This window comes from Zootoca vivipara, chromosome 16 (genome assembly GCF_965207765.1).
Source record: "Zootoca vivipara chromosome 16, rZooViv2.hap1.1, whole genome shotgun sequence".
Taxonomy (NCBI): Eukaryota; Metazoa; Chordata; class Lepidosauria; order Squamata; family Lacertidae; genus Zootoca; species Zootoca vivipara.
Window position 1 is genome coordinate 25313167 of NC_142599.1, and position 27781 is coordinate 25340947.

General features: G+C 49.1%; 2 protein-coding genes across 6 annotated transcripts in view; one reads left to right on the forward strand and one right to left on the reverse strand.

The window, feature by feature from the left end:
• Window positions 1-9260: 9260 nt before the first annotated feature.
• LOC148683119 (uncharacterized) lies at window positions 9261-17200 on the reverse strand. Its single transcript, XM_088659094.1, has 2 exons — window positions 16676-17200; window positions 9261-11459 (listed from the first exon to the last, which is right to left on the reverse strand). The coding sequence occupies exons 1-2, from the start codon at window positions 17033-17035 to the stop codon at window positions 11337-11339; spliced, it is 483 nt and encodes a 160-aa protein (XP_088515220.1). The 5' UTR covers window positions 17036-17200; the 3' UTR covers window positions 9261-11336.
• Window positions 17201-19881: 2681 nt separating this feature from the next.
• The window catches only part of PC (pyruvate carboxylase), a 286650-nt gene continuing 278750 nt past the window's right edge, over window positions 19882-27781 (forward strand). Inside the window, exon 1 of one of the 5 annotated variants that reach the window (XM_060269527.2) lies at window positions 19882-20000. The gene's annotated coding sequence lies outside the window, so the exon portion shown is untranslated. Of the gene's footprint in view, window positions 20014-24313; window positions 24397-24418; window positions 24642-24787; window positions 24865-27781 lie in introns of those variants that run through there. The other 4 variants (XM_088659084.1, XM_060269530.2, XM_060269531.2 and 1 more) reach the window with 4 other exon arrangements.

Below are 27781 nucleotides of genomic sequence, written 5' to 3' on the forward strand. Positions count from 1 at the left end.
AGCCGTTTAAGGAACCGATACCCTGTAAAAAGCCAGTTTTTAAAATTTCGTTCCTCTGAAGGTGGGCGACTGTCGAGATCCAAACCTACACCTCTGATGTCCTGCTAGCTAATGGGGAGGACGGGTAGAAAGAAGGAAGAGCCCAATCCACCGCCCCCCAAAAATGTATCGTCTTTGTGGCGCACGAGTCTCTTGTGTAGCAATGCTAACCGGAAGGTTGGTGGTTCGAGCCCACCTAGGGACGGCTGTGGGCAGGATTCCTGCATTGCAGGGGGTGGACTAGATGGTCCCCGGGGTCCCTTTCAACTCTGCGATTCTATGATTTTTTTTTATGAGCAAACACCGCCGAGACTCAAGCGGCAATCTCTTCTACACGCACGCACGCTTACCTGGAAGTAAGCCAGGCTTGCTTCTGATGAAGCATGCACAAGGATCGGACTGCACGTTCAACCTACACTTGGGGAAGATGTCCGGTTTACAGCTGAGTGGGGATCATCTGCGGAAGCCCCCTCCCGCCCACCTGGGATCCCAGTGTGGCTTGGTCAGAGCTCCACCCCACCCCCCACCTTGATATTTCTCCCATCCCGCCCGCCAAAGAGTTAATGTTGTTCTTTCATGCACTTGACGTCTGTCTAGCGCAGGCCTGGGAAATTTGGGGGGGTGGGGGAATCCGGCCCTTCAGACCTGTCTGGCCCCCAGAACGCTCCCCCACCACCACCAACACCCCTCATTGTCTCTGCTTCCTGCCCTTCTTCAGCTCTTTCCCCTTGGTTGGAATGTGTTCTTGGACTGAGATAATGCTTCTATAGCTTGCCCTGATGGAGATGTGTGCAGATGATGATGATGATTGTAGGGTTGGACTGTAGCCTGGAGTACAAAGGTAAGAGTTACATTTGTTGCTCCACCCACTTTGGTCCCTGCTCCGCCCACCATTGTCCCCTGGAAAGATGTCGATGAGAGAGCATGGCCCTTAAGTTGAAAAAGGTTCCCCACTCCTGGTCTGTCGGGCTGTACTGGGTTCCTTTGGTAGGAAGGGCGGGAAATACATCCATGATGATAATGATAACAACATCTTTTCAATTGTTGTCTCTTGATCACCACAAGCTGTCACCAAGGTTTGTACATGGCTTACCGCTAATGTTTTGTTTGGAGGAAATGAACAACAGACCTTGGTTCAGACCTAACGCTAAGCTAAACCATGGTTTGTCTTTCAACCATAGTTAAGCTTAAGTATGGTTTGAAATCAATACAAATATTCATTTTGATGCTCTGGTGTCTGTACAGACTGAGATTCATTTTTAGCATTCAGAAGCCTTAAGGAAAGATTAATGGTGGTAACGTGTGTGTGTGTGTGTGTGTGTGTGTGTGTGTGTGTGTGTTGGAGGTGGGGTCCTCTCCCTGTTGCCAAGAAGCTAACAGTAGTTGAAGAGGCTGCTGCTTTGTCATGTAAATTATCATATATCTCTCTCTCTCTCTCTCTCTCTCTCTCTCTCTCTCTCTCTCTCATTTTGTGCAGATAGATTTGCTACATTTCACTGCAGTGATTGCAGTAAAGGACCAGTTTTTAAAAACCCTGCCCTAGTCTTCTCTTGCTAGTTCTTGTCCTCACCAAACTAAAATGGCTTTCTGGAGCAGTTTTAACCATGTTTTAAGAGGCCAGTGCAGTTCTGAGAATGCCACTGGATGAATACTTATTACTAAAAGGAAGTAGAGGGAGCAGGGTGGGTGGGGAGGGGGGTGAATGAGAAAAAGGGACCTGAATCCATTTGGCTCTTGCCAAACACAGCTTATTGCAGTAGCAGCCTCCCGTGAGGGATTGGTGCTGCCTAGAATGCTAAGTGGGCTTTTCTCCCCAGCCAGCTACCCCTCTTCCCAGAACAGCTTCTTCTCATGGTTCAAAGGCTGCAGACCAGAAGCCACAATGCCCTGCTCCCCAATCTTGCTGCCTTTTCTTAAAGATAAAGGTAAAGGGACCCCTGACCATTAGGTCCACTCACGGACGATTCTGGGGTTGCGGCGCTCATCTCGCGTTATTGGCCAAGAGAGCCGGCGTACAGCTTCCAGGTCATGTGGCCAGCATGACTAAGCCGCTTCTGGCAAAACCAAAGCAGCGCACAGAAACGTCGTTTACCCTCTCGCCGGAGCAGTACCTATTTATTCACTTGCACTTTGAGGTGCTTTTGAACTGCTAGGTTGGCAGGAGCTGGGACCGAGCAACGGGAGCTCACCCCATTGCAGGGACTCGAACCACCGACCTTCTGATTGGCAAGCCCTAGGTTCTGTGGTTTAACCCACAGCACCACCCACACCTTTTTCTTACCTATCTGTAAAATGGGTGGTATCAGCACAAATCGCAGGTGTTCTGCTGCACAATTCTATGTGACTGTAAGGGTACATGGGGGAGGGGGCAGTACCCCATTTTGTAATAGGGCCCTGCCCTCATCAGGAGGGAGAAAGTCATTTGCCAGAGATTAGCATTGTAAGCTTGAAGCTGACAAGAAGTCAGGTTCGGAAGACGGGAGATGAATTGCTCAGATGAAGTGCAATTGGGGTTGCGTGGCCCTGGGCGCAAGATTATTAGGGGCACAAAGTTTCAAAAGAAAAAGAAAGTAGTAACAGCAAATAAAAAGCACACCCTCCCCATCTCACATAAAATCCCCCACTGTTCACAGTGCAGATTTGGGCAATGGCCGCTTGCTAGGGCACCCTCTGTAGGGGCTTTAGAAAGATACCCACTCCTGGCCAGTCTCCCCTCCTGTTCTTCGCCATGCTGGATGCTCATGAGCACCGTGGCTGCCACTTGGGTAGGTTGCCAAGCTGTTGCCCTTTCGTTCCGGCCCATTGGCAGGTGGTGCTGAGGATCCTTGCCTTGCCCCGGGGGCCTGGCAACCCACGCTATGCCACTGGATGTAGGATTAGGCTCCAAGACTGCAGCTTTATAAGGACATAAGAAACAGAATCCTAGAGTTGGAAACAACCCTTACGGTCATCTCGAGTCCAACCCTCTGCAATGCAGGAATATGCAGTTGTCCCATATGTGGATCAAGCCAGCAACCTTGATGTTATCAGCAGCAGCACACTCTAACCAACCAAGCGATCCAGGAAGAGCCCTTCTGGATCAGGCCAGCAGTGGCTCATCTGGTCCAGCATCCCGTTCTCACCATGCTCACTCAGATGTCTGTGGGAAGATCCCTTGCAGGACCTCAACACTAGAGCCTTCTCCCCTCCCGTGGCTTCCAGCAACTGGGATTCAGAAGCATTCTCTGCAGCCCCCAGCCTTGCGCCATCTGATTCTGCTCCATGTGAAAGATCCACAGAGGCAAGGCTCTTCCAGGCTGCTGGTTCCCATGGAAAGACATGTTCTCCTCTCCCAGGCCTGAACTGAGAGATATAACCCCACCCTCTGACCCCCAACAAAAGGTAGCCTTGCTCTTTCTAACCCAAGTTTTATTTCCTGGGCGGGGAGTTTTACTTTTGTATTTAAAATGTTTAAAATAATTGCACAGCCATAATTGGGGTGTGGGGTTCAGGGGGGCAGGAAACAGTATTGGAAAAAAGTGCCTATTAAGATTTTGTTACTGTCCCCAAGGTTAATTCTTTTTGGAGGGGAGGCTCTCCCAAATCAAAATGAGCAAACTGGGAGTCCATTCCTATTCTTCAAAATGTGGCTTTGCAAGGGAGTGTTGTGTAATGCCAGGTACACATCTCCAAATGATTCATTTTACTGTAAATCTTCCCTGATCCTGTCCAAGCCTTTTCTTTTCTTTTTTTGGGACAGCAGAAATGACTTAATTCTTTTTGCAACCCTCAAAAGAAAAGGGGGGAGGAGGAGGAACCCGCCATGGCTCAGACGTGTTCACAAATCTTTCCAATTCCACAAAGTCCCTTTTGGCAGCTTCCCCCCTGATGCCCAGCACCAGGCTCTCTTCCCAAGACGGGGGGGAAAAAATTCAAAAGCTGGCCTTCATTACTCATCCGGAGAAATCAACTGCCTCTGCAGTTCATTACGACTCTTAAACGCTTCCGTTCTTAATCTTGTGTTTCCACTTTGCAGGATGGCGCTAAATTGCAGCCAGCTCTGGGGTGGAAGTTCGCCTGCCTGCCACAGCCATCGGTGTCAAAGTCAAGATTAGAGAAGTGCAGATTCGCCCTTGAGAAAATATCGATGGGTCTTCTTCTGCCCTCCCACAACATTCCTCAGATGTTTCAATATAGAAGGCCCTTCCAAATTAAACAGAGTTCTGAAATTTTAGCAAAATGCAGTGTCAGCGCTAGGCTGTAGTGAAGCTGGGCATTCAACTGAGCCGGTGATGTTTTACTCCAGCAAAATCCCAGCTTGACCCAGAAGCATTTTTTTAGTCCTTCCAGGATGTGTCCTGGGGAACAAGTGACGCTTCAGAGCTGAGGAACTCTTCCCAGCCTAGGGAACGCCTTAACCTAGGGGTCAGCAAACGTTTTCAGCAGGTGGCCGGTCCACTGTCCCTCAGACCTTGTGGGGGCGGACGGGCAGACTATATTTTGAAGGGGGGATAAGAACAAATTCCTATGCCCCACAAATAACCCAGATGCATTTTAAATAAAAGGACACATTCTAGTCATGTAAAAACATGCTGATTCCCGAACCGTCCGCTGGCCGGATTTAGAAGGCGATTGGGCCAGATCCGGCCCCCGGGCCTTAGTTTGCCTACCCATGCCTTAACCTGTAGCTTTGGTGGTACCAGTAGAATTAGCCTGAACTTTCCTCAACGCCGCAATATCCTTTTTGAGGTGAGATGAAAGTACCTGGCCTTCTACAAAGCAACTGAAGTGTACAGGCAGATTTCTGCCTCCCAAGAGATTACAGTCTAAATTCTGACGGAAAAAAACAGCCAATTGAGTGGAAAGGAGGGGTCGTGCAATGGGGTTCCTTTGGGAGGAAGAGTGGAATATTAATTTAATAAATGTATATTAAAAGTTGATGCTGACAACATTGGATGGACTCTCTAGGAAACCTTGCTAGCTGAAGGAGCAGACATCCCACAGTAAACACCCATCCAAAAATTTATTTCTGAACCAAAGGGTAACATGGCCTCTATCTATCTATCATCTATCTATTTCCATGTTCACACTCCTGTCTCAGCAATGTCTACATTCGCTTGGGTCATGTATACAGAATGAAAGATGGCAAGATCCCCAAGGACGTGCTCTACGGGGAGCTGGCTTCAGGCACCAGGCCAGTTGGCAGGCCAACTCTGCGTTATAAAGATGTCTGCAAACATGACATGAAGGCTGGCAATATCAACCATGATATGTGGGAACCTCTTGCAGACAACTGCAGTGCCTGGAGGCAGACAGATCGTGCATCCATAGCAGTGACCAGAGGAGGAACGACTGCCCGGTGGAGCGCAGAGAGAATCTGTGCATCTGCAGCAGTGCAACCAGATGCCTTCATCTTCCCCAGCTGCAACAAAACCTCTCTCTCCCAAATAGGTCTCTACAGCCAACAGCAGGCGCTATAACTCTGCAACAGTTTGACTGCACCCCTGAAGGCTCACTCCTCCATTGTCTCCCGAGACGGACAGATGTCAACCAGTTTATTGCATTTTCTTCAGGGAGCTGCAGGTGGCTTACATGGTTCTCTCAACTCCTTGCGCTGCCCCGTGCATGCGCCATCGCTGTTAGTGTGGGGCAAAGAGGGCACCATCCCAGAGGGGGGAAGAGGAGGAGGTGTGATGTGGGGAATAAGGGGAGGTGGGGTGGGGTAGGGGGCTGAGACTTGAGTGCACGTCCTCCTCAGTTGCCTGCATCTTCCACGGGGCCCCGACCAGGCTGGTGGCCGTGGCGGCACTCACCGTGGCTTCTTCGGGGCGTCTCCAGGCTGGGCCGCTCAGTCCGGCCACACCGGAGGGAGGGCCAGCAGGGACGGAGGGATGGAGGGGAGAGCGGCCACGCAACGGATGCAGCACCCTGGCTCTGAAACGCTTTCCACCCTTCCTGGCTCCCGGCGTGCGCACACAGTGCTCCAGCTCCTCCGCCCAGCAGGAAGCTTCAGCCGGCGTATCTGCCGGGGGGGGGGGCACCGTGTGTGCATGCGGGTGGCGAGTTGCTAGAGAGGAGAGGAACACGGAAGGAAAGCAAGCCAGCTGCTGCGAGCAAACTTTTTTACCGGGTGTCGCGGCGGGGCTAGGCGTGGGGGTCCAGGGGGGCCACCGAGACTGTCACCCTCCCTCCAGGATGTCACCCAGTGCAGCCTGCTCTTATCGCCCCCCCTGTTGCGACACCACTGACTGGACCTAATGGTCAGGGATCCCTTTACCTTTACCTTACAACCCTGTGAGGTAGCTGAGGCTGAGAGGCAGTGACTGGCCCCAGGTCACCCCGTGAGCTTCATGTCCATGTGGGGATTTGAACCCGGGTCTCTCCCAGGCCCTCATCTGACACTCTAACTATACCATACTGTCTCTGTGACCATGAAGGCTTTGGAATCCAGATACATGCAAAACACAAAAGCAGAACCAACCAAGAGCAGAGGCATGGCCACATAGACATGGCATCCTCCTCCTCCTCCCAAATCAGCCTCTGATTCTCTCCACAGCAACCTGGAGATCTCCCAAGCCAACCCCAGCCTGACCTCACCAGGGCCTGCGTTTAGCACATGAGCTCACTTGCAGTGGAAGCTGTCCTTGTGGTGAGACGCCTGAAGCCGGAGAGGCAGAGCAGAACTGCGAACTCAGCAAGGAAGGCTCAAAACCACAATTAGTACCAAATGCTTCTTGCCTGGCCAGTTGGCATCTGGTCCCTGTTCAGAGCAGAGCAGTTGCACCAACAGTGTCAGGCTGCTACCCAGGGACCCCAATTCTCATGCACGCCAGAGGCCCTGCAAAGGAAGCCACCAGGTTGGACACCTCCTCTGCTCTGGGTTTGGTTACCTGGTCTCTGGAGGCTCAGAAGGCAGAGCCTGGGAACTAAGGGCTGGGAACTCCCATACTGTGCTGGTGGAGACTGGTGGGAGCTGTAGTCCAAGAATATAATCTGGAGGGCACCACGTTGGCGATGGCTGGTCATGGATAGGTGTGAAATGCAGGTTCAGTGTGCATTTGAAGCTGAAGCAACCGAATTTGCACTTTCTTGAACCAATACAAGAACCAAAACATGGCTACCCTTTGAAATTTGCATACTCTGAATTTTTGCAGTGCAGTTTTCCAACAATATGCTTTCCTTGACCCGCAGCATCCACTGCCTGAGGCAAGTTGCTCACTTGGCCTAAGGGTAGAGCTGGCCCCTCCCCTCCCAATATTGTAATAATTATTAGTGTGAAGATAGGGATGGTACAAACATGTTTCCATCCCCTGCAGGGCCAGCCCTTATCTTAGGCAGAGTAAGGTACATGCCTCAGGCAGCAGATGCTGAGGGGTGGCAGCAGGGCCGGCTCTAGGTAGAGCCCTGGTGGCACGGTGCGCCAGGGCGGGGGGCACCGGAGCGATCTCCGCCCCTCAGCGCCAGGGCGCCCAACCTGCTCAAGACTGCCCTGGGTGGCAGTGAGGTGCCTGTATGTCACATACCTTGCCCTACAGTGGAGGATGTTGCCTTGTCTTGCCCTCACCCCTGTGAAATAATAGAACGGGCCCAACTGAGGTGCCACAGCAAGAAAGACTCTGCCTCTCTCTGCTCATAAATCCACCCTCGGAGCTCATGCCCAAGTTGAGAGTCGTGACTTACAGCACATCTGGGACCCCGATCCGAACAATGCTGCAAGTCTCCCATCAGTGGGCAAAAGCAAGGCTTCCTTACACGATGTTCTGGCTTCCCTGCGGTCATGGGGTCGCCAGCGTGTGACTCGGGGGCTTTGAGAAGCCTCTTGCATTATTAAAGCAGCCTTTGCGTTCCAAAACCCTGGCCCCCAACTCCACCAACTGGCATCTGTCGGAGTGAGAGAGATGCAGCCAGCTCAGCGCAGTTGTCCCCTCCGCCCAAGCTGCAGATGGTTTAGGGCCCAGCCTACTGCCTGGAGCTGAATGGGGCTTTCAAAGCCAGCTGAAAGGAGCGCCTGATATGGCGAAATGATTGGCTTGGATAAAGGCCTGGATGGAGAGGCGGGTGGCAGGGGGCTCTCTCTTCTTTTTACAGAGATCCTGCTAAGCGCCACGTAGCCACCACATTCTTCTCATGCTCAAGACGGAGGGCCAACCTCCACAGGGTGGCCTCTTGGCATGTCACCCACTTGCTACTCCCTTTTGGAAAAGATGACACCACAACTCCAGCGAAAGGCAGGTCTATAGGGGACACTTTGGTGACTGACATCTTGCTTCTTCCTCCAAAGCAACAGACCGTCCCGTATCCGGCGATTCCCCACCACCACCTGACATGACATGCACCAAAAGGATTGGGGAATGAGTTGGGTTTGCATCTCGTTGCGAACCGACCACACATCAATGTGAACCCTTTGCAGTTCCAAAATCAACACGAGAGCTAAAATGCAGCTGCCCTCTGAATTTTGTGTTGCAGTTCTCCACCCACCACCGCCAAAAGTGCATCTTAGGGGGCTATGCACAGAAAAATGCATGGGGGAAGAATGCATGCTGTTAGTCAAAATGGCTTGGGAAAAAGCACATATTAGTAATAATAATAATAATAATAATAATAATAATAATAATAATAATATATTATTTATACCCCGCCCATCTGGCTGGGTTTCCCCAGCCACTCTGGGCGGCTTCCAACCGAATATTAAAAACAGTACAGCAGGCCAAATTATGTAAATCTTAGAAGAAAGACACAGGAAAATTTAAGCTGATTTAGAGATGGGACAAAACGAACCCCATAACTTGATCTTCTAGTGTGGCAGCACTCACACTTTGGAACTCCTTGCCTGTTGAGATCAGGCAGGGGCCTCGGCTGTACTTTGTTCTATGCCTGCTAAACATTTTTGTTTAGACAAGCTTTACCCAGATGCCTAGAATGCTAATGTGTGTTAATCTGTTCGGAAGGAAATCAGCCCTGAGTGCTCACTGGAAGGACAGATCGTGAAGCTGAGGCGCCAATAATTTGGCCACCTCATGAGAAGAGAAGACCCCCTGGAAAAGACCCTGATGTTGGGAAAGACTGAAGGCACAAGAAGAAGGGGACGACAGAGAACGAGATGGTTGGACAGTGTTCTCGAAGCTACGAACATGAGTTTGACCAAACTGCGGGAGGCAGTGGAAGACAGGAGTGCCTGGCGTGCTCTGGTCCATGGGGTCACGAAGAGTCGGACACGACTAAACGACTAAACAACAACAAGCTTATTGTTGATTTAAATCATTTTTTTGAATATTTTAAATAGCTGCTTTTAACATTTTTTGATAATCTTTCTTCCTTTCTGTAAACCACTTGGAGGGCTTGTTTGTTTTTACAATCAAGTGGTATATAAGCTTTATGAAAAAAGTAAGATTAAAAACAAAAACAAAAACTGAGATGTCAAAATTGACAAATTTGCCTGTTCCTAACAGCTGGATCTTAGGCCTTTCCCACACTCCCCTTTACTCCATGCTTTCTAGCCACAGATCTGGGCTTTTCTGGTCTGTTTCCTAGCGCTTTTTTTGTCCCAGCACTTTCCCCAGGAAAACCCACGTTTTACTGCTGAATCGGAGCAAACAGCAGTCCATGGAAACCTGGTTGCCGTTGGCTCCAAACCAGCGGTAAAATGCAGCTTTTGCTGGGCAAAGCACTGGGACAAAACCAAAACCAAAACCACTTAGATTACATACCAGGAAAGCCCAGACCTGTGTCTGCACACCTGAGGTTGATGCACCAACCCTGCCTGTTCCTGGGGTGTCAGATGTGGCCATGGTGATACAGACCTTACTTAGGGACCTTGTTCAGATTCCTGCAATATGCTCTATGTGGGGCTACCCCTGAGGAGGCCTTGCAAACTGTTGGTTGGTTCAGAATGCTGCAACCCAGATGGTTGGCTGGATGGTTATAGGGAACTTGCAACTCCCCACCTTATGCCGGAGTCACTGGCTGCTGCTCCATTTCTGGGCAGAATAACCTGGCTGCTGAATTCCGAAGATGCGGAAGTTTCAAAGACACAGTCTCCATGGGCAGCCCCTCATACAATACATTGCAGTAGTCCAATCAGGATGCGCTTGAGCTTATTATCGATTACATTTATACACCCCACCTTTCCACAAGAACATACCAGAGACCTAAAAAGGAGGAACGTTTCCCAAGAGACCAAGCAGAGGTGGGGGTCTGGGTGTATTGGCTTTCAGCAACACTTTGGGTCACCACAAGGTGTGTTCATATCCTGTTGTGTTTCTGTTATGTACTGAGCTGAATCCTAGAACAATAGGATTCAGAATCAGCAGGAGCTATCCAATCCAACTCCAGGTGGAAGTGAATCCGCAACCTGATTGGCCTGTAGGAACAGCCAATCAGGCTGCAGGCAGAAGTCAATCCACAACCTGATTGGCCCACAGGTGTAGCCCTGAAGTAGCCAATCACGCAAGGCCCATTGTGTAAATAATGTATATAAGCAGATGGTTTTGGGGAAAGAGCCATTCTTCTTCTCCTTGATGACTATGAGCTGAATAAAGAGCATGAAATTCACTCTCGACTCCGAGTATATTTCAGTTTCCTTCCGCAAACCCTTCACTCCCCAGGAGGCAAAGGTATTTGCTATCTATCTGAATTAGCTAGCGCGATGCAAGACAACCTGCACGGCAGGTGGAGAATCCAAGCCAGGAGAGGAGGCAACTGGTTTGAGATGTCTGATAGACAGCTGCCAGGCATGTTCCTGTGCCAAGGAGTGTCAGGGGGGAAAGTGGCCAGAAAACTAGAGAGGAGGACAGTTGTGGGACTCTTTGGAGGGTGGGGAGAAGGGGAGTCCCTAGGAATTTTTCAGGGGGTGGCAAGGTATATATACAGAGGGCAGGTTTTCACTATTTCTGATTTTTCTGGAGAGTGGGTGGCAGTGGGGCCAGGAGTCTACTGAGTTGGGTAGATCTGGCCTCTGAAAGAATCGGATACCAGGTCTACCCGTCTGTTGTTTCTTAATGGGTAGACCTGCTGTCCAGCAGCAGAGACGTCCTGCCTGGATAACACCTTTCCACTAGCAGCTAAAGCCCTCAAAGTTAATCTAGTCCAACCCCCTGCAGGAATCACAGCTAAATGAATGCTGAATAAGGAGTCCAGTAGAGAAGCCCAGGAACAATGAGCAGGTCTGGCGAAGAAGTCCTTCCAAGGCACCTGCCACATTGCCAGCAACCCACTGAGGTTACAGCCAAAAGGGTCCAAGAGGGAGAAGCCCTGGTGCCGCTTGAGTCAGTTCAGCATCCTTCCCTGAGTCCATGCTTAGTCCAGGGCAGTCTTTTCCTTCACGGTGTCTCCACCACCTGGGCTTCATCAGCGGTGGGTCTGCTGGTCGGGCGGCTCAACGTTAAGCTGTACACGTTGGTCAAGAAGGTCTCCCAGCTTTCCCGGAGAGCACGATTTACCTGCTGTGGAGGGGCAGGGAGCAAAGAAGGAGAGTTAGAGGCTCTGGAGGTCTTCAAATCTGGATACGTTATCTAGCCTTACACTGGGCTGCCAGATAGGAGGCGGCTTGTGGGGAGGCCCAGCTGCTTCCTTACAAAGTCTGGCCAAGAAGAAAAAACTATGCCAGGAAATTAAAGGCCCTGTTTTACAGTCACCTTGAGGTCTATTCATTTCATAAGATTTCTGTATCTCTCTATTGCAAAAGGTAGGTGGAAGAGAAACACGCAAAGTAATTTAAATAAAATAAAATAATGCAATTGTCAATAAAAAACAAGCTGTATAAAGCATTAAGAAAATAGTTAAAATCAAAGGAAAGCTAAAACCACATGTCAGCATTCTATGTATCTGGGCAGGCTAGACTACACAACAACAAAACAACAACAACAACAACAACAACAACAACAACAACATATATACCCAGCCCATCCGGTGGGTTTCCCCAGCCACACTGCTAAAATAATAATAATAATAATTTATTATTTATACCCCGCCCATCTGGCTGGCTTTCCCCAGCCACTCTGGGCGGCTTCCAACAGAAGAATAAAATAATCGATTAAAGATTAAAAGCCTCCCTAAACAGGGCCGCCTTCAGATGTCTTCTAAAAATCTGGTAGCTGTTTTTCTCTTTGACATCTGGTGGGAGGGCGTTCCACAGGGCGGGCGCCACTACCGAGAAGGCCCTCTGCCTGATTCCCTGTAACTTGGCTTCTCACAGTGAGGGAGGGCCTCGGCAATGGACCTTGGTGTCCGGGCATAACGATGGGGGTGGAGATGCTCCTTTATGTATACCGGACAGAGGCCATTTAGGGCTTTAAAGGTCATCACCAACACCTTGAATTGTGCTCGGAAATGTACTGGGAGCCAATGTAGATCTTTCAAGACCGGTGTTATGTGGTCTTGGCGGCCACTTCCAATCACCAGTCTAGCTGCCGCATTCTGGATTAGTTGTAGTTTCCAGGTCACCTTCAAAGGTAGCCCCACGTAGAGCGCATGTTTTTATCAGGCACCAAACATGATACAGAGAAGGCGTCTGCCTGATGTTAATAGGCAGGGAGTTCCAAAGTCTGGGTGCTGCTACACTAAAGGATAAATTCATTTAAAATGTGGGACGAGTGTTATGTAGCACCTGCAACAGTGCTGGTTCTGCCTGCTGAAGCAGCTGAGTGGGTGCACACGGGGCATGACCATCTCAGGAAAACTGGCCCCAAGTTCTTAAGGACTTTATATACGAATAGCTGTACCTGGTAGCACATAGGCAACCAGTGTAGATCTCTTAAATTCAGGTGTTACATGCTGGCATGGTCTCACTTGGGTCAGCAATTGTGCTGCAGCATTCTGCATCAAACTGCAGCTTCTGGATCAAATGCATGGGAAGCCCCACACAGAGCCCCACATTGTTCCAGCACATGTAGGTGTGTTACGTGTCTGAAAAGACAACCTCTTGCCTGCAGGATGTAATGTTGTTAATCACCCTGAGATGTTTTTTCTCCACTCCGCTGGCCCTAAAAGAGCTACTGATTATTGTTATGTGGGCTTCATGTGTCAATCTCATATCTGAAGGAGATTTCCCTTTCCACCTCCCTCCCTACGGTGATATCAGTTTCATGATTTTTTTCACCGTGCTTAGCTGGTGATATATTCTGATGTTGAAAAGCAGGTATCGCCCAGCCCTACACACCAATTCCTGGGAAGCAGTTTTTGGAGCCAAGTTCTTCAGCTCAGTTAAGAGGCCTTTCTCTGGAAGAGGAAGGGCTGCAGCTCAGCATCTCCCTGGCATGCAGAAGGTCCCACGTTCAATCCCTAATGTGCTAGGGACGTCCCCTGCCTGAAACCATGGAAAGCTGCTGCCAGCCAGAGTGGGCAATAGCAAGCTAGATGGATGAATAGACAGGCCCCGTTCCTCTATCTTGCTCTGCTGGAATTAGCTTGCTCAGGGAGGACAGTGGCTCCCGGAGGAAGAGAGCTTTCCCTGTTGCTGGTAAGCAACATCCCCCCCCCCCCCGGAAATAGTTCTTAAATAAATAAAAATATTCATAACCACATTTACCCTGTTCCTTAGCTGGAAAATGTTCCCAGAGTGGTTTGGCAAAATCACTGCCCAGGTGAGGATCTTGGCTTATGCCTTGATGCACCTGGACCTTCAGAAATAAGGGATATTAAAAGCCTGAAGCTTTCAAACACCAGACTGTGTTAGGATTCACCGAGACTTCCACTTGTCATGCCGCATTTCAGTGGGAAAACCCACTGCTTACCGTTGAAACAGAACAAATGTCAATTGGTTTTTCTGTGGATTGTCATTTGCTCTGTTTCAGTGGTACGGAGTGGGTTTTCCCAAGGTCAAAGGAAAAACTGCAAGGCACAGGAGGAGAGCCACGCCTCTTGGATCTGTGTTTTTCAGGCTGTTTGCTCACTATGCCTTTAAACCACGTTCAAAACACGGACTTCCGGTCTACTGCGCTGGCGAGAGGGCGCAGAAGCCTCGAGCTCCGAGGCTTCTGGCTTTCGCGGAGGGGGGGGGGAATCCCGCATGGGCGCGCGGACCTCCACAAACCCTGGGTTGTGCTTCCCGGGGGCTTTTTGGCCCGGCGGAGCTCCAAAACGCGACTCCTCCGCTGCCCGAGAAGCCCGTAGAACTCTCGAGAGTCAGCGGAGTGGTAGTTGCGGGAGCCATTTTGGGCACTTTCATCACCTCCAGAAACGAAGCCCTGATCCTTCAGTCAGTTAGCAGTGGATGCCTTCCGTAAATTAAAGGATTGGAAAAAGAACTCCACGTGAGTAAAAACCTTGAGTGGCAATATTTTTATTAAAGATGGACACGGTGGGAGATTTCAAAAAAACGGAAGTCGGTCTCCCACATTGAGTACTTTAAGATACAGTAATCCGATCCCTGACAGGGGAAGGGAGAGAAGCAACCAATTTGTCAGAAATAAGACTTTTAAACCCTCCAGGAGGCTGGACCTTGGTTCCTGGAGAGATCAGTGAATGGACTTAAAATTTTGTTGATACCATGATGAGATGATGTGATTTATTTGGATTAATGGAATAGCCAGGACGGGACTTAAAATGGTTTCCACTATGTAATTTGATTCCTGCCACATCTGGCTTCACTATCTGCTGTTTTCTACGGGACTTCAGAGCAATGACGATGGAAGTTCCAACACTATCACAGGATTTCTACTACCAAAAGATTTATCTGGAACTCTTGTACATTAAAGATCAGCTGGACAAGAATAAAACGCAATGGAGACAAATTAATAAAAGACTTGAGGAGCCAAGCGACAACATGGAAAAAGACAAGGAAAGAGGACAGACCAGCTCTGAGACAATAGAGCAAGAATTACAAATGACAGACAATAATGACACTCAAGAAGAATTTCAAAGTTACAAAGAAGAGGAGGAAGAAGAATGGCAAAATGTCCCACAAGTGAGAGATGTGGGTCAGATTCTGGACTTGATTAAAGAACCCCTCAACCGAGAACCAGGGAGGACCCTTGCACTCCCAGTGAGAGAGGGAGTGCTGGGAAACCACTGGGAAAATGGGATGGGAGGAGGGTGCTGGGAAGCAGCAAGAAAAATGGGAAAACAACATGCTGGGTTCACAAAACATTGTGGGAAGTTTGCGGTAAGGGTAGGGGTGGGTTAAAAAGTTTATTCTGTGATTTAAGGCTGGATTGATTGGAAAAGTCTGACACTGGTATGAATTATGGAATTTGCTGGATTTTCTGGGTTACCTGGGTCCTGGGGAAGGAGGGAAGAATGAAGTATTAAAAGGGAATTCTTTTCTGATGAAAATTTAAGTTGGGGAATTATTTAATTAGAATGTATGTATATAAAAATTGAGTTAATAGATAAAATTGAAAGGAGATAATTAGAGAGGAAATTTTAATCAATTGGAAAATAATTGGTATTATGTGAAAACTGTTCTATAAGGATCTGGAAATGGGGAACCAATGGGGGGGGAACCGGGGGAGTCTAAATGATATGATGATGATACAAGATTATTAGATAATTTTTTCTTTTTTTCTTTTTCGCTGTGTTTTTGTCTTGTTCTGTTTTTTGTGTTTTTTCTTTTTTCTTACTTTTTGTATGGTTTTTTATGTGAAAAATGAATAAAGATGATTTTTTTTTAAAAAAATAAACCATGTTCAAAACACATTCTTTCACTCAAAGAATTCTGGGCGCTGTGGTTTCTTAAGTGTTGCTGCAGACTGTAATTCTGTGAGGGGTAGAACTACAGGGCCCAGAATTCTTTGAGAGAAGGTAGGGTTTTGAAAGTTATTTAAAACTATATTATGCATACAACCTTGACTCTCCCAGGCAGGCAGCTCAAGAAGAGTTCCCAGGTTTCTTTTTGCGCAGTGCCCTCTAGTGGGTCAGTCCAGAAGATGAAAAAAGTTCCGTTAGCTACGTGGGCCCCAGTCCCTTGCATGGAAAAGCAGCAGAGAGCCTGGTGGAATGTGCAACACAGGTTTCACCCCATGCCACGGAAAGCTTCCCCTTATGGATTTCTGCACATCAAGCTGCTGGCATAAGCACAAGGGCTGCTATGCTGGTTTTACCATTAGCTGGCAATGCCTTGAGGCCACATTCACACCATCCATTAAAAGCACTAAAACCATTTTAAAAAGTCATTGATTCCAACCCCTCCCAGCCCAAAAATATATGTCCTGGGAGCTGTCGTTGGTTGATGGTGCAGCGAGTTGTTAGGGGACCCCCTCTTCCCCTCACAGAGCTACAATTCCCAGAGGTCCCTGTGAATTGAGGGGAACAGGGGGTCTCCTAATGACTCAGCCAACTTGGAATAAAATATTAGGGGGGTGGGTAAGCCCCGCCCCGCATAATTGGTCACATGACATGGTGCACGCGCACCATTTGAATGGCAATGGCCATCAACTGGGGAGGGAGAGCCCCCCTCAAATATTTTATCCCCCTCCCCTGAAGATCATTTGGCACCTAGGAATTAGCTCCTATGCTCTCAGAGTCAGCACCCTTAACAAACCATAGCTCCCAGGATTTAAAGCGGCACCATGGTGCTTTAAATGTATGGTGTGAATGTGGCCTTTGAATACTTGCCCTCGGCCCTAACCAATGGAACAGACTCCTCCTTGCTGCAGGTTCAAAGTTTCTGAGGGCCATGGGACTTCCACCTGACCATGCCCGGCTCCTCACACTTTCTCACCTGTTTACATTTCTTCATCCTGCTGCCTGCTTTGCCGTGGGCTTCCCCGATGAGCATCTGCCCATCGCCAGGGCCAAGGGAATGGGCTGCTTCTCCCATCGTTGTGGCCTCCTCTCCCCTGGTCTTCCGCACCCTTAGACTCGTGGCTCTCCTCCCCCAGCTCCAGGCAGGTTTCGGCCGGGCCTCTTCCTTGTTCTTGGGGACCAGGCCGTGCCCCCCGAGGGCTGTGCCTCCAGACCACCTGGCGGGATCTGCCTCCTCCAGGTGGTCCCATAAGCTCCCAGAGGCAGGATCCAGGAGGCTGGGGGACTTGGGCCCCCGCAAGGAGCAGGCCCTCCGGAACGTCTTGCTGTTGGTCATGGCTGGGTGTGACTTCTGGAGCCGGCGCTGCCAATCTGGTACAGCTGATGTTCTGTCGCAAGCTGGTCTGCTGAGCACTTGCTTTTTCCTTCCTCTTTTGCGGGCTGATTCACCCTCGGGTGAGGGAGAGGAGCTCCCTGCTGCTAGCCTGAACCCATCCCTTTGGACTTTCTGTGCATGCTCTCTTATCTGGTTCCAGACACACACAGAACAAAACTCCCCACTCCTCAGTGATATCTGTGTGGGTGCAAAGGTCAGCGTGGGCCTGTGATGATACACGCCACAGGGCAAAGAGCAAAGAGGTGACATGCTGGCTCATGAAATTAGGTCTGACTGGCATGGAGAAAGTGGATCAGCAAAATTTTATCTTTCTCCCTCCCTCCTATCACTAGAACTTGTGGACATCCAATGGAGAAGAATGTTGGAAGATTCAGGGCAGAGAAAAGGAAGGGTAGCACATAGTTAAACTACGGAACTCACTGCCACAGGAGGCAAGGGTGGCCACAATGGATGGCTTTAAAAGAGATAAAGGCCATCGATGACTACTAGCCAGATGGGCTATGTTCTCACTCCATGCCCAAAGGCAGGAATGCCTCTGGAAACCAGAGCAGAGTGGAGTTGTCTTGCGCTTGCTGCCTGCTTGCTGGTTTTCCACAGGTCTGTTGTTACCGCTGTGAGAACAAGATGCTGGACTAGATGGGCCCTTGGCCTAATCCAGCAGAGCTCTTATGTTCCTAAGTTGTCTTTGTTGTTTGTACTTTTTATTTTACATTTAATATTTTTTAAAAATAATAATACAGCTTGGCTCCTGGAAAAATATCAAACTCTTTAGTGTGGCGAATCAAGCATATCTTAATAAAATGGCCCTCTGTTACCTACTGGATCAAAAGACACCCCCCTCACAAACACATCTTCACGTGGAGAATGGCAAAGAAACTAGGGCTTTGTACCCTCAAATGGCTTCTCCTCCTTGAGACCTGGCCCAAGGTGGACACAGCAGCCAGGTGGGTCTGCTTCTTTTCCTGTCCACAATGGATCAGCTGGATGGGGTAGCAACACTTTGAGCCAGGTGGGAGGGACAGAGGAAGGAAACGTTCCCGCTTGACTTGAGTCAAAGTCACAAGGAGCTGATGAGAGGCGATGCAGGAAGTGTGTGTGGTCATTGTGACCAGCTCAGTCCTAGAATTCTGGTGTTAAGAGAGAGGGAGAATAATGTTAATCACAAAGCTTTCTGGGCTGCCTGCCTTCTGCCTGTGACAGTGCCTGACTGTGCTCTCCATCAGTTTCCTGTTTTCCAGCTCCCTTGGAGTAACCTTTCAGATCTTCTCTCTTCCAGGTATACAAACCTATCACATCCTACCCACATATTAAAATAAATGAAGGAGGCTTTGGCCCTACTTGGCCCTAGCTAGTTGCAGGGATGGGGATGGGGATAATTCACAAAACAAATGGTGCTTCCAGAGCTGAAAACAAGCCCAAACACACCAATTTCAGCTTTTTGCTTAAAGGTAAAGGTAAAGGGACCCGACAATTAAGTCCAGTCACGAACAAGATGAGCTGTAAAGCTCATCTCGCTTTACAGGCCGAGGGAGCCGGTGTTTGTCCGCTTCCACAGCATAGCTGCCAGGTTTTCGCTTTTCTCTCGAGGAAGCCTATTCAGCATAAGGGAAAATCCCTGTAAAAAAGGGATAACTTGGCAGCTATGTTCCACAGACAGTTTTTACGGGTCATGTGGCCAGCATGCCTAAGCCGCTTCTGGCAAAACCAGAGCAGTGCATGGAAACGCCGTTTACTTTTCCGCCAGAGCAGTACCTATTTATCTACTTGCACTTTGATTTGCTTTTGAACTGCTAGGTGGGCAGGAGCAACGGGAGCTCACCCCGTCGCAGGGATTCGCATAGCTGCCAAGTTTTCCCTTTTCTCGCAAGGAAGCCTATTCAGCATAATGGAATTTCCCTTAAAAAAAGGGAGAACTTGGCAGCTATGGATTCGAAAAGCTGACCTTCCGATCGGCAAGCCCATGCAGCACAGTGGTTTAAACTACAGCGCCTTGCTTAGCTTCCTCTAGTTCTTAATTAAAAAAATATACTAATAGCAGCATTGCAAATGAATAACAACGATTAGGGTTATTAATAGCTATTATAGACTGTTGAGATGTCAATCAGTTAATTACTAATTTTAATTTGTTTAGGTTTTAAATCAGTAATTTAAATGTTTTTGCAGAAAATTTAAATTTTTTGTTAAATACTTAGATGCTTTTTTAAACAAGCAGCGGTACGTATATCTCATTTTATGAAATAAATAAAACCTCGAGCATTCCACGAGCAGCACCTGCCACGTCTAGCGTCACGTGCACCCGCTCTTCGATCTAACCCCCCTCACGGAGGACTATTCTCCGCCTCCCTCAGCTCTGGCAGCCAATCAGCGACCACAGCTCAGGCTCATCCTCTTTCGTCAATCTGCGCGTGCATGCCAGCAATAGGAGGAGAAAGAGCCTCCAGGTGGCGGCAAAGGGGGGGAGACGCAACCAATGGAAAGTCTTGGATCAACGGGGCGGGCAAACGCTCGGCGGGACGCTTTGCGGAGGAGACTAGCGTGGCGAAGAGCCAGTAGGAGCAACGCTAGGAGGCGGACGGAACGGCAGCCAATGAGGAGGCGCGCAGAGACCGGGTAGGCGTGGCACGCGGTGTGAAGGCGCCAGGCTTGAAACTGCGCGTGAGTGACAGGAGGGAGGCGGGGGTCAAACAGTGGGCGGGGCCGTCGCGGGGAGGGCCACGGAGGCGTCTCCGGCGGCAGCCAATGGAAAGCCAGAGAGTGACCTAGGCGGCCAATCGCAAACGAGGTGGGCGGGGTTGCGGTTGGCCCGGTGAGGAAGCGGAGCCAGGCGGCGCCTGGCAAGGAGGCGAGAAACAGCGAGCGGGGAAGGCTGAGCAGCGAGCAGCGGCAGCGAGCAGAGCGGGTGGCGGTGAGTACCGACGGTAGGCGGCGATGAAGGCAACGGCGGAGGCTGGCAGGGAGGCACGTGACAGCCGCGTCTCCCTGACGTCACGGCCGACTCCCGTGATGTCACTGGCGCTCTCCCTTCTACTGCATTGGGCCCTCCCTTCCCCCACCGCAGCATTCCTTCATAGGGTCTTTCTCCTTGTTTTGCTCAGTTTACTTCATCTTCCTCTCTTTCGTTTTTTCCCTTGGAGGGTACTTTTTGACCCAGGTTGGGCGTTTAATTCCCCCGCTCGGGAACCTGCCCCTCATTGCCCAGGCTTGATGACCCTTTTCCTTCCCACCCGACGTGAACCCTCCCCCACCAGCCTTCTTCCCTTCCTGTTCTTCCTTCCCTGTTCTTCCTTCCCTATTGAGTGATTGATTGATTTCTCCCACAAAACCAAGACATAACTTGCTTCTGTATCCCACTGACCTGTCATAAGGACATCAGGAGAGCTTGGCTGCGGCAGGATGAGACCAGAGGCCTATCTAGAACTGCGACCAGCCCCATGGTCTCCACCCCACGCCCCTGTGAGAAGCACATGGGCAACAACCTCTCCTCCATTTCTGTTCTCCAGCCACTGGTATTCAAAGGCAAAGGAATATAGGATGCTGCCTTATACTGGCTCCAACCATTGGTCCATCTGGCTCAGAAAGTGGGAAACCTTTATTCTGTCCCATGGTTACATTCTGTGAGGCACAGCCTTCTGGCACCCTCGTGCCAGTGGTGACTGGGGCCAGGGCAAAAGTGAGTGGAGCAGTAGGTGTGGATCTCTCCTCAGGTTTACAGACGCTGACCTCTCCATCTTCACTTCAGGCAAGCAAGAGACACCATCACAGTTCAAGTGCACTTTTCAGGCAGACAAAAGCACTCAAAAAAAGGGGGCATAGCCTGAAAGCAGGGCGGGGGAGTAGGGTGTAGCCCTCCACTAATAAAGTTTTATGGAGTTTATTTTTGATTAATGGAGACATAGGAAGGACCTTTTTAGAAAATTGTAGAAAACAAACATCAACATAACCTAACTTTTGTCCCGGCAAATATATAGTCACGTAATGTATGTTACAATAAAACTCTATCATCTTACCATTGGTCTCCGTATTGTTTACACCAGCCTTTCTGAACCCTGGTTTCCCAGAAGTTCTTGGACTACAACTCCCATCATCCCTAGCTATCAGGACTAGTGGTGAGGGATGGTGAGAGTTGTAGTCCAACATCTGGGGACCCAAGGTTGAGAAAGGCTGGTCTGCACCGACTGGCAAATGCTCTCCTGTTTTTTTAGATACCGGTAGAAGCTTTTTTCTAACCCTAATGCTGATTTTCTTTCTCTCGATCTTTTCTGCCCACGTGCACATTTTGAGGGTCCTTGGCTCAGTGGGAGAGCAAATGCTTTGCACACAGAAACTCCCAGGTTCCCTTATTGTTGAGTTGGTTTTGTTTCCAGAGCAATTGAGTAACCAGCAACCAAAATTTTAAAATAGTTCTTTAGACAAGTTCATGGAGGTTAGGACGGCCATTTGCTACTAGCCACGGTTGCTATGTTTTGCTTCCAGTGCTGGAGACAGTGTGCATCTGAGTTTCATTGCAGGGATTCACAAGTGGGGAGAGAGCTGTCAGATGTTGGCGGATAAGGAAGGGCTTGGTCCCATTGGGCCTGAAAAAGCAGTGAGCATGTTAAGTGATTGGCCAACCCATGAAATGTAGATAGAAGGAGCATGTGTGCACCAGTGGTTTGCAGTTCGTGCAGGCAGGCCTGTTGAAGACGAGCCTGTGTGACCTGAGGGCTGAACATTTTTGTTGTTTTAAATCTGTGCACTTAAAACAACAATCCTTGAAGGTATTCTTTTCATTATTATTGTTATTTTTGGCATTTTTATCCTAAACAGCCAAATAAGTCTCCCAGAGTGGCTTACAATGAGAAGGCAGTCTCTGTCCTGAAGCTTTAAAGGGGGCTTCCATTGTCACTATTTTTAGGTGGGTTTCAATTACACACTGGCACGCTCAGTTTCTGCAGTTGTAGTGGATTGAGCTTTGTTTGAGAAACCTGTTTCCACAAAAGATCAGATGTCTTGCAATAAGTGATGAAGGGGGGGGGGGTTGGAAATAATTGCAAAGCGCTTGAGTAACGCTTGCTTTGATGCAGCACTATCTAACCTCCCCACAAATAAATCATAATGATACCTAGCGTAATCTAATCTCCCTGCAGATTGATCTGTATGAATGCTCAGTAAACAGAATGTCTGGAAGTGCCCTGCTAGACATGACACAAAAGGAAAAGGGATTGGGAGGGAGGAGGAAAAACCTAGCCCAGGTTTTTCCTGCAAACAGCAGGAAAGGAAGAGCGTGGAGAGTCGGAGGCCAAAGTTTCTGGTCTTTTAATTTTTATAATTTTGTTGCGCACTACCTTGAGGGGCAAATAGACAAGTGTGATGAAACATTGATAAAAAGCAATGCCACTATCAAGTTTAACGTGGCTGCCATATGCTTTTGTTCAGATTTCGGTGCTCCCTGCTTTCCCTGTTTCGTAAGAACTGGGTGGTCTCGGGGTGAGGTTATTCTTACTGATTTGTCTGCATCTTTGGCTGAAATTTTGTCCAGACACCCCCCACCCCTTTGCCCCTTACACCCTGGCAGGGAGGTATCCTAGTGGGGGACATCTTCCCAGTCCCCTTTCCAGCAGGAACACGTTGTCCAAGTGTAGCGGAACTAACATTTCCCAGCAACTGTTGGCACAGCCAGGCTTTTCTCAAGTCTGTGCACGAACAGCAGCCTGCTGGCAATACATCTTTTGAAGAGAGGTTCCTTCCCATCCTGGCTTGCAAGCCAAAGCTTGTGAGAAAACGGTGCCTCCAGGAAAACAAAGACATAGGAACGTGTGATCCATGATGTGGGTTCTGTCTGAGAACCTCTGTTTTTACCTTTAAAAAATAAAATCCTCTGGAGAATGCTGTGGCTCAGTGGAAGGTGTATCTGCTTTGCATGCACAAGGTCCCAGGTCCAATCCCTGGTGTCTCCAGGTAGGGCTGGGGGAGTTGCGTCCCTGAAACCCTGGAGAGCCGCTGCCAGTCAGTGTAGGCAGTATTGAGCCAGATGGACTGATGGTTTAACTTTGTATAAGGCAACTTACTCTGTTCCTGTTTGCAGTGGTCCAGATAGACCTGGAAGCACACAGGAAGTGTCTGATGAACGACGTGAAGCCAGCGGAGGTAATGAGGCAGAGTTTGATCTGAAGCCATAGGAGGCCACCACCATGCTGGGTCTTGGAGGGGTGGCCGCTTGTCAGCATAGCGTGTACTTAAACCGTGCAACTCGCTTCTGCAGGAGGCAGGGATAGCTGCCGAGTTACCATAGATGCCTTTAAAAGAGGAATGGACAAATTCATGGAGGAGAAGGCTATCGATGGCTGCTAGCCACGAAGGCACTGCTCTGCCTCAACAGTCAGAGGCAGCAATGCTCCCAAATACCAGTTGCTGGAAGTCACAGGAAGGGAGAGTTGCTCTTGTCCTCGGATCTGCTTTTGCATTTCCCATTGGGGTATCTGGTTGGCCACAGTGAAAACATTGGCCTGATCCAGCAAGTTCTTCTTATATTATTCTGATGCAGATGTGATTATTAACAACCATTCTAGCTTAGTCATTCCTAAGCCTTTGCATGACATAGCCAGGGTCTTGTGAGAACAGGATGGTGGACTAGATGGGACATTGGCTTGCTCCGGTAGGACTCTTCTTCAATAAGTCCCAGAAATGCAATAATCCACACTGAGACAGCTCAGCCGATAGAGCATGAGACTCTTAATCTCAGGGTTGTGGGTTCGAGTCCCACATGGGGCAAAAGATTCCTGCATTGCAGGGGGTTGGACTAGATGACCCTCGTGGTCCCTTCCAACTCTTCAGTTCTGTGGGATGCTGGCGCTGTGCATTAAGGCGATTCACCCCCAGGAACCCCACTGGTTCTTCCACATTCCACTTCCCTTCTTTGATGGCAGCATTCCAACCGCCAAATGTTTTTCTCCAGGTGTAACAAAAGTGTCCCAATAACTTGCAGCCACCGACAAAGAGATCGTATTTTACCTGCCGGTGCCTATTTGTAGAAAAAAGAGAGAAAGAAATTGGTTTCGTAGTGTCTGACTGAAAGGCAACAGAAAAAGTTCTCTCCTGGCTGGCCATGACATAACCCAGTCACTGACTTAATCTCAGCTCTTTTCCCTCTGTCCCTGCCCACAGTGGTTCATTTTCTGTGTATTCTTGGCTGCTAATCTTGTTGTTTGCATGAGTGAATGTGGGGAGAAGTGAAGGGCCTTTGCCCAAGAGCCAACCTAGGAGAGACGTCACCCGGCTGCATCTGGCACGGGAGATGTTTTGCTCTGAAAACCTGGAAGCAGGTAGAGAATATCCCTTGGAGTAGGTTAAACTACGATGCAGATTATTTGTCGGGACGTGGGGGCATATATTCCTTAGACTTGTGGGATGGTTGCATTTATCCAAAAGTGCCCACTTCGGACTATTGGGCAGCCGCTGGATTTGTGCTGCAGTCGTGAGTTGCCTGGGGCAACTGGCTGTTGTTTGTTTTGAGAGAGAAAGCTCAGCTCCATGGACCTTTGGTCTCATCCAGAAGGGTCGTTCTCAAGTAAGGATTCTAGGCCTAGTGCTGTCTGCCAGGACACTCATGTGATGAAACTTTTCTCTCTCCTCCTCCTCCTCCTCCTCCTCCTCCTCCTCCTCCTCCTCCTCCTCCTCCTCCTCTTAAAAACCAGATTTTCTGCAAACTTTGGCTTCTCGCCTGCATTCTTGAGTTGCCTGGTTGTGTGCCTGTGGGACCACTTCCCTCTCTCCCTTCCTCCTCTACGATTGTAAGTTACTTGTATTGTATAGCAGTGGGCCTTCTTGGTGGAGGCGCCCACCCTGTGAAACGCCCTCCCGTCAGATGTCAAACAGATAAACAACTACCGTAAATTCCGGCGTATAAGACGACCCCCAACTTTTCCAGTTAAAATATAGAGTTTGGGATATATTCGCCATATAAGAAATACGACCCGGCGTATAAGACGACCCCTGACTTTTGAGAAGATTTTCCTGGGTTAAAAAGTAGTCCTATACGCAGGAATGTACATATATTTGACTTTTAGAAGACCTCTGAAGGCAGCCCTGTTCAGGGAAGTTTTTAATGGTTGATGTTTTATTGTGTTTTCAATATTTTGTTGGGAGCTGCCCAGAGTGGCTGGGGCAACCCAGTCAGATGGGCGGCATACAAATAATAAAATTATTATTATTATTATTATTATTATTATTAGTCACACCCCCTCTGTCTTCTGCTTGTGCCTTGGATGCCAATGGTTCTTTAGAAATAAATATTAGTAGGGGTTTTCCCATTCTACCCCCATGACACTCAGCAACCAGTCTTGGATTGAAAAACTTTAGTCAATGGCCCTGCTGGGCTTCTATGTGTTTTTCTGCCTCCTCCGCACATGCAAGAGAGCTTGGATTCCACCCTTCTCTCCCCCAGCTTAGCTCCATGCTTGATTATTACAGGAGAACGATTGTGCAAACACACACACACACACATGCCTCCTTTGTGTAATTTTTCCAGAGAGGGGGAAGGAGCTGCCTCCTGGGTTCTGCTGTCTGCCTGCTTGCCAGGGACCGGAGCCTTTCCTATCGGGGCCAGGCTGCTCTGAAAGGAAGCACGTGATGCTTGCTAAACTGGATTTTCTTTTCATGCGGCAAAAGCATGCTTTGGGGAAAGTGTTGCGGAGGGGGCGGGCGGCTCTGCGGGGAGCCAGCATTGGCAGAAGCACCATCATTGCAGGCAGAGTTCAGGGCTGCAGTTGAATTGGCCGAAAATTTGTTGGGAAAGCAGATATGGAGATCATTCAGTCCGAACTCTGCATTAATGTGAAGAATAAAAAAGTGAGGGTGCAGGGCTCTGATTCAGGCGGCCTGGTGGCTTCGGTTATAAGGCAGGCCATGCGGGGGCCTTTCCAGAAGCCCACCGTCGTTCAGCACCTTGTCCCAGCAGCTGGCCAGATGCTCTAGGGAGCTTCCAAACAGAGCAGGAAGTCCTCCTCATCCTGGTTTCCCCTTTCTGCATCTTTTTCCAGGTCTAGAACATCCTCTTTGAGGGGAAGCAGGTTAAACAGTACACATACGGTAGTCTGAGGAGCGCTTAGTTAAACTATGGAACTTTCTCCTGCAGGAGGCAGTGTTGGCCATCAACCTGGATGCCTCTAAAAGAGGATCATTAGACCAACTCATGGAGGATAGGGCTATCAATGGCTACTAGCCAGAATGGCTATGTTCTGCCCTCCATAGTTGGAGGCAGCAATGCTTCTGGAAACCACAGGAGGGAAGAGTGTTGCTCAGGTGTTCGGGTCCTGCTTTTGGGCTTCCCATTGGGGCATCTGGTTGGGCCACTGGGAGAACAGGATGCTGGACTCGATGGGCCCACTGGTTTGATCCAGCAGGCTTTCCTTTTGTTTTCATCATTGACTTTGCTCTGCAGTGATAAGCTGAATGTTCAAAGAGTTGAAAAAACAAAGGGAAGTGTGGAAAGGTTTAATGAGATTAAAGTGGAAAGGGACCTTTGCCTTTTCCCCTACGATAAGACAACAGTGTGAGTTGTGTAAGATTGGAGGCGGGGGCCTCAACAAAAGGGAAAGGGGAGAGGATTCTACCTTGCTGGAAAAAACACACAGACTAATAGCATTAAGAGAGCAATCTAGTGCCCTGCAGATGTTTTAGGCTGAAATCTCAGTCAGCCCTAGCTGGTACGGCTGTGTGATGCTGTGGCTGATGGGAGTTGTAGTCCTAAGCGGGACTACAACTGATGGCGAAAGTCGTGGACACAAATGGCCATGCTGTCTAAGACTAATGGGAGCTCTAGTCCAGGCACCCCCAAACTTCGGACCTCCAGATGTTTTGGACTGCAGTTCCCATCATTCCTGACCACTGGTCCTCTTAGCTAGGGATCATGGGAGTTGTAGGCCAAAACATCTGGAGGGCCAAAGTTTGGGGATGCCTGCTCTAGTCCAAAACTAAAAGGCCACTAGGAAGGCTGAGCTAGAGCAGTGTGGTGCCATTTATTGATTGATCACATTTCTATCCCGCCGTTTTCTCAACGGAGCTCAAGATGCCATACACAGTTCTCCCTCCCCACTTTATCCTCTCAACAACCCTGTGAGGTAGGTTAAGAAGCCAAGGTCTCCCAATAAGCTTCATAGCCGAGTGGGGAATTGAACCCTGATCTCTCCCGGCTCCACACTCAATAAGCACCCTGGCTCTACACTGGACTACACTACCACTGTGGCATCCCTGGAGACAGAGCTGGGAAGCTGATGTTCCAAAGAACTTGTGCTCTGTTCTGAATGGCTCAGAAAGCAAATTACTACAAAGTGAGGTGGCTGAGCTGGTCTCGTGAGTGAGCTTTGGCCACGGCTCAGCCAGCCTTTCTTGGATAAGCCCTGCTCACACCTCGCTGGTCCAGATGCGCCTGTAGTTAGGTGCTGGCCCAACTTGTTAAGATCACAGAAACCAGGCTTTCGGTAGGGACAGTGTGTCCTGAATGCTAATTTGTCTCCACGTCTGGAAAACCTGTACTCTGTGACCTGCATGAAATATGCAAAACGTATCTGCATAATTCCTTTTTGGTTTGTATACTCTGCCATTAGGGATTTTGCATAATGTCTTCTGTGACAAGAAGTTGGGTAAGGATGGAAATTGAAGCGTACTGCCGCTGAAATGTTCCAAAGAGATGAGTGAGCAAACTTTTAA

Coding starts and splice junctions, on each gene's coding strand:
- LOC148683119 (XM_088659094.1), bottom strand. CDS start 17,035: ATGACCAACAGCAAGACGTTCCGGAGGGCCTGCTCCTTGCGGGGGCCC. Junction 11,460..16,675: donor GGATGAAGAAATGTAAACAG/GTGAGAAAGTGT, acceptor GCCCCTCCACAG/CAGGTAAATCGTGCTCTCCG.